Source organism: Ictalurus punctatus, chromosome 25, assembly GCF_001660625.3.
Source record: "Ictalurus punctatus breed USDA103 chromosome 25, Coco_2.0, whole genome shotgun sequence".
NCBI classification, from domain to species: domain Eukaryota; kingdom Metazoa; phylum Chordata; class Actinopteri; order Siluriformes; family Ictaluridae; genus Ictalurus; species Ictalurus punctatus.
The window spans coordinates 5,107,786-5,113,899 of NC_030440.2; the positions used below are offsets into that span (position 1 = coordinate 5,107,786).

At 38.6% G+C, this 6,114-nt stretch overlaps 1 protein-coding gene across 1 annotated transcript; it reads right to left on the minus strand.

Annotated features, from left to right (window-relative positions):
- Nucleotides 1-1,471: 1,471 nt before the first annotated feature.
- On the minus strand, nucleotides 1,472-6,114 carry ypel5 (yippee-like 5). The gene is given in 3 exon segments (NM_001200522.1): nucleotides 1,472-2,015; nucleotides 5,147-5,291; nucleotides 5,902-6,114. Coding segments are annotated over 2 exon segments (369 nt in total). The 5' UTR covers nucleotide 5,291; nucleotides 5,902-6,114; the 3' UTR covers nucleotides 1,472-1,790.

Consider the following 6,114-nt stretch of genomic DNA (forward strand, 5'->3'; position numbering starts at 1 on the left):
TGGATTTATATGAAGTCTGTATGGTGTTAGGAGCAGCCGTAGTCCCAGCAGTCTGGAATTAAAGAAGATTTGAGCTCCATCCAGAGACAGAAAGGATCTGGATCTCTAGTATCTCCATAAATTCGTGTGGGGCTCGGCGAAAGGAGAGAGGGAGAAAAAAGATTATTATGACTGCGAAGTAGTAGAACAGAATCTAGTCAGGGTAGGCTTTAGTGAACAAATACGTTTTAAGCCTAGACTTAAACACTGAGACTGTGTCTGAGTCCCGAACACTAATAGGAAGACTGTTCCATAACTGTGGGGCTCTATAAGAGAAAGCTCTTCCCCCTGCTGTAGCCTTCACTATTCGAGGTACAGTCAAATAGCCTGCATCTTTTTGATTTACAGTCTGAAATGCTCCCACATTAAGCAGGTTTAAGAAAATGTTGAAAACACATCTTTTTAAAACAACTTATACTTAATTTGATCTAGTTTTTTGCAATAAGGTGCAATTATTGTTTGCTTTATATTTACAGTTTTACTGTATTGTATTATGTCTGTATTTTCTGTTTTTGTGGCGCTTTGCGTATGAGAAAAGCACATTATAAAAAAATGTATTATTATCATCATCATCATCATAACCATTAATAGGACAGAAAAGTCCAAAGCCCTGCTAACCGTTTATGCCAGCTGCCTCTGTAAGTCATATTTTATACTTACATGTTTCCATACTTTTTGTACTCAGGGATGTACAAATTTCATCACTTAACTGTACCAATAACTCAACGAAAAAAACATGTACAACAGCGTTGCAACAAAATGAAACAAACTTTTCATGTTGATGAAGAAGCCTTGTTTCAGCTGCGTTATGGGTGATCCACATGGGTGATGTTCTTAGGAACTCATTTGTGCTCAATCATAAAAGCAGTAATGTATTTACAATAGTATATATAAAACAATGTTCTGACAATACATCATTATGACAGCATATACTGTGTGTCCGTGGTTTTCTTTAAGACTCAAAAAAGATGTAATGCTTCAGCAAGACCATTTACTTTATTAAGATCAAATGAACACATTTTTATCCTCATGTCTTAGGAAAAGAAAAAGAAATAACACATCACTTAGTTAAAACGAGAAAAAAGAATAATGCTAACTAAAATGGTGCTGGACTGATTTGATCATTAACATAGGGTTCTTACTATCCATCAATTCCAAAACAATGTGTATAAATAGTGAGGGACCAATGACACTAACTTCCCCTTGTGTCACTCTCTATATCTGAGGGCTGAAATAGGACCTGCTCTGAGAAAATAAAATCAGAGACATCAGCATCGTGGCAAAAACTGACACTGCATTCTGCTGAAGTAGCAAATGCATCCCTCACAAAGATAACCTCTACCTGCTCTAAACATTAATAGCGGGCTCAGATCCAGATCTATAAAGCCTAAATCACAAGCATGTACCTTAATCAACTTTTTTGTTTATTTGCTTTATTGATCTACAGAGTTGTTGTTGGATTGAGAGGCTGGGTTTGCTGTTTTAGAGCCATATGAAGCAGCTGGATTGGTCTGATGCTTTACAGATCTGTAGAGCGCTTGTAGGTATGGTTGTGTTGCTTTATAGAGCCATGGATGGGCTGCTGAATCGGTTTGTTTATTAGCAGTCTCTAAGCAAGGCCGGACCGGCTTGTGAAAAGCGGATACGTTGTTCAGATATTCAGATCGTGTTCAGACACGGCAGTGACTGAGATGAGCAGCGTAACAGAGAGAGAGATTTAGAGAGAGAGAGAGTTAAAAGAGAAGAGAGATTCAGGAGGCATCAGATGGCACATGTTCCTCGAATCCCTCACTCTCTCTTACTAGTGCCCTCTCTAGGATGACACGCCCTTCTTTGTAGCGCTGGCTATCCTCAGTGGCAAACTCATAGATCCAGCCCAGCTTACTGTTGCAGTTTTTACAACTGACATCACGCACCATGTGCCTTCCTGTGAGCATCACCCGGTCCTGCACATCGCTGTACTGCAGGTTCACCACCTGGAGAGGGGGGGAAAAAAAAAAAAAAAAAGTTTTCATAAAATAAAAATCTCTTCCCCATGGGTTATCCCTATAGGGGCAACTCTAAATAGAGATTAATATCTGCGAATCATCATTTTGACCACCAGGTGTCACTATTTTGCACCATATCAGCTCTGTCTCATGTAAATGACTACGTTTACACGAACAGCAGTAATCTAATGATTGACCTTATTCTGAATAAGACAATATTGTGATTAAGGTGTTTACATGAGTCACTTTTAGAATATTCCTTTCATGTTCCAGTGTTATAGAACATGGATCGATTAACGGCACATGACATCACCGCGCCACGCCAGAACCAGAACAACTGTGAAATGTTACAAAGAAAAGCCAAGAGAGTTTCTTTGCATTTGTAGAACAGCTTCACAGTGACAAATATGAATCCCAGAAAATGTGGCTTGGAATCAGTACCATTCTCCAGGTCAACATCATAAGCTCTCAACTTGTAACCCTCCAGACACACAAAAGGTAGGCTACATGGGACATACAGACAGTTATATATCATGTATAACAGTGGCTAATTGTCCTAACTGTCTCAGTTTATCTTGCGCTTTCATGTACCCATGTCTCAGTTTATTTAGATTGTTCTGGCACCTTATGGGGTTCTGTTGAACCCCTTCCTGACATTTTCTCCGGAAATAAATAAATAAATAAATAAATTTTCCTGATGTGTAATTTACTGGTTCCTTATATAATCCACACCCCAAATGTTAAGAAAAGCCACTCTCACCTCTTCTGATCACAAGAGTCTTTGCATGTTTTACAGTTCTGAGCTCAGCTGTAACATCACATTTGAGGATCAAAAAAAGAAAAAAAAAACTGATTTTGAGAAGCATGCTGGACATGCTTCGCACTCACAGCGCATCAACAAACAAGACCAAAGTACTCGAAACAACCTTTACTCAGACTACCTCCCAAAACGGCCGGAGTTCATTGGAGCGTTTGAACATGGTGCGGACTGAGGTGGAAAAGCAGAGTCTACTTATACTGTGTGAAAACACACTTAGTCTCTTTTATACTGCTATGCCCATGATTAACAGGATTATTTCTGGAGATTATCAAAAATTTATCAGTAGGGATGCACCGAATGTTCGGCAACCGAAATTATTCAGCCAAAAATAGCACTTACGGTGTTCGGCCAAATAAGTGAAAAGGCCAAACAAATTTGACCAAACAATGACGTGTTTGATGACGTGACAAAATAGCCTAGCAACCAGAGTGAGACGAGCAAATGTCACGACCTCGATGAGGGGGCGCATGTGCATGCACGAGCTACATTCACGAGCTACGTGCTGTTCGGATGTTTACTGTGGACACGTGCGTTTGTTTTGTTTCTGTTCCAGGGCATGTTTCTGTCACGTTGTGAGGCATAAGGGAGTAGAGTACGGAAGCAGGTAAAGACGTATTTATTTTAGGGCAGGCAGACAAATCGTAATCCAAAAAACTTAGTCAAGACAGGCAAAGGGTTATCGGGCTATCGGCAAACAGGCATAAATGGGGAAAAGCAGGAATCAAAGTCATGGTCACAGAAAACAAGGTCAAAACACAAAACAAGAAACATGAACTAGTACCATGGACTGGGAGCGGAAAAACCAGCGGGGACTAAATGGACTAATCTATAGTTTAAACTAACTAAATCTATCAAGGAACATAACATTAACAACGTATCTAACTATACTATATCCACTATAATACTCCGCGAGGTGTACAGGGAAGCGAGCGGTATATATCCCCAATATAATCAGCCATATATAACCGAATAGAACAATTTTTTGCACTTTTTAATGCACTTTTTGTTGTAAGCTGCAGAGTGTTAAATTCTTTCGGCGGTCAGTTATAGGTCTAACATAGACTATTCAAGGGGGGCCCAAAGATGACCACATACAAATATTTTTATTTTAGTAATTTATTTATTTAAAGTTATATTGTGCCTTGTTGGTAGCCTATGCCTGCTGGAATTAAAAAAAAATGTTCAGTGTTAAATAAATATTTTGAAATTGTAGTTTTTGTAATTGATTTTTTTCTTTGAAAAGCAAGACAAAATAGTAAAAAGCACATTTGACTATTTAATTTATGCAATGGGGAAAAAAATTACAAAATAAATGGAAAAAATGCGAAAAAACCTGTTCTGTATTCGGCCTTCGGCAAAGTTTTTCATTATATTCAGCCGAATTTTCATTTCAGTGGATCCCTACTTATCAGTTTAAAAAAATTATCACATGTTACAATTATTGGCACCCCTGCATTAATTACTTTGTGCACCCTCCTTTTGCCAATATAATAGCTGTAAGTCTTCTTCTATAAAGCCTGATGAGACTGGAGAACACAGAGCAAGGAACCTGCAACTCCTCAAATCTCCCCAGATACTCTAGGGTCCTAGGTTCTCTCTTTTGAACTCTCTTCTTGAGCTGAGAAGGCCATGCCAAAAGTTTCATTCTGTGGACATTGGACCACATGTTTTGGATCACTGTACTGATCCAACTACAGCCCAGTTGAGGCAGACAGTTTTTACTCCATCATACTTAACAGTGGGGACTGGGTTCTCTTCATTTTAACACTAAACCCATCTTGAGTTTTAAGCACAGAAAAATCTCTATTTTTGACGAGGAGTGGCAAAGACCAACAGCCTGTACACCATGTTCCCCTTGCCAGAAATCTGGTCAATCATGTAAAACCTATTTGATGTCTGAAGTTTGCTCCTTTGGCTTGTAATGTAGCTAACAAGAAACTTTTACAGCCAACAGGTCATGATGACTCTGTAAGGATCAGACTTGGGTAGGAGATGTGATAAAAGTTTGAAAAGCACCTTTCAAATAATCTGAAGTTCTAATTTGAACAGTGAATGTATTTTTTTGTGATACGGATATATTCTGCTACTTTAAGAAACAAGTTATTGAACATGTGTTTGCATGCTTTTAATAAATTCAGAATGTCACATGTGTACTTAAGTAAAACCAAAAATAAAAAAGTGAACTTCGGGAGAAGTGGTTTCTTGATACAGTTGTATGGTATGCTTTGTTGGTTCATAACCTTTCCTATTCCTATCACTGGCTTCACAAAAACATACAACTTGGAGGTATTTGTTTGACCTTGTTGAAGAGGAAAGCACGGCCTGTAGCTCCTGTGAAGCGTGTGGAGATGAGCTCAGAGCGATTGGTCAGGATTGTGTCACAGTTAGCACACGAGAAGAGGCGAGTGCCTCCAATGTGGTCCAGGAAGATACGGCCCATCGTGCTGCAACAAGGAAAACAAACCACTCAGAATGTGTAATAATATCACTAAAATTACTGGGGGTTAGTGAGAGGGCAGGATAAACTCATTCATATGACTCAGAGGACTCCAGTAAAAGATGTTAAATGCCATAAGTCCTAAAAATAAATAATAGTAAATAGTGTTACTGAGCTGTACTTAACCCAGATGGATGCTGGGCTTTCACAGAAACCTACAAGAAGTGACGTGATTAGAAAATTGTGACACCATTAGTTTGTCTATCATCAAGTTTCATGCATATTTCTAACACACCAGCTGTCAATATGTCCTTTTATATGTTTTTACGCACTGGTATGTCTTTTCGGCCTGCGGCAGATAGATACACAGCTAATCAAATTTACAAACAATTTGTTTATCAGTCAACAAAGCCGTTTAACAGTCATGTTTCCTAACATAAACACTGCAACAAAAAACTATAATACATGTAAACCTAGACGAATACAATAGACAATAACAGTGACATCTGAGTCTTTTGGAAATTTTTACGACAATAAAAACACAAGACATTTCGCTAGAAGGTTTGCTAACCGCTAACGTTGAGCTAGCTAGGTGTTTGTATAAGACGACGTCTCACCGTATTTTTGTTGTTCTTGTAACTTAATCCGTTCGTTTGAAACAGAAATGTTTTCCGCTGACAAGGCTCTTTCACCGAGTTGTTTTCGATGGTTCTCCTTTCACCGTTGTCTGTGTCAGTGTTTTGTTAATGTTTTTTTTTATTATTATTATTATTTCAAGCCTTTTTTCGAACCGTCCTTGTGTTTTGGTGCTGTGTTGATATGCTCTCAGC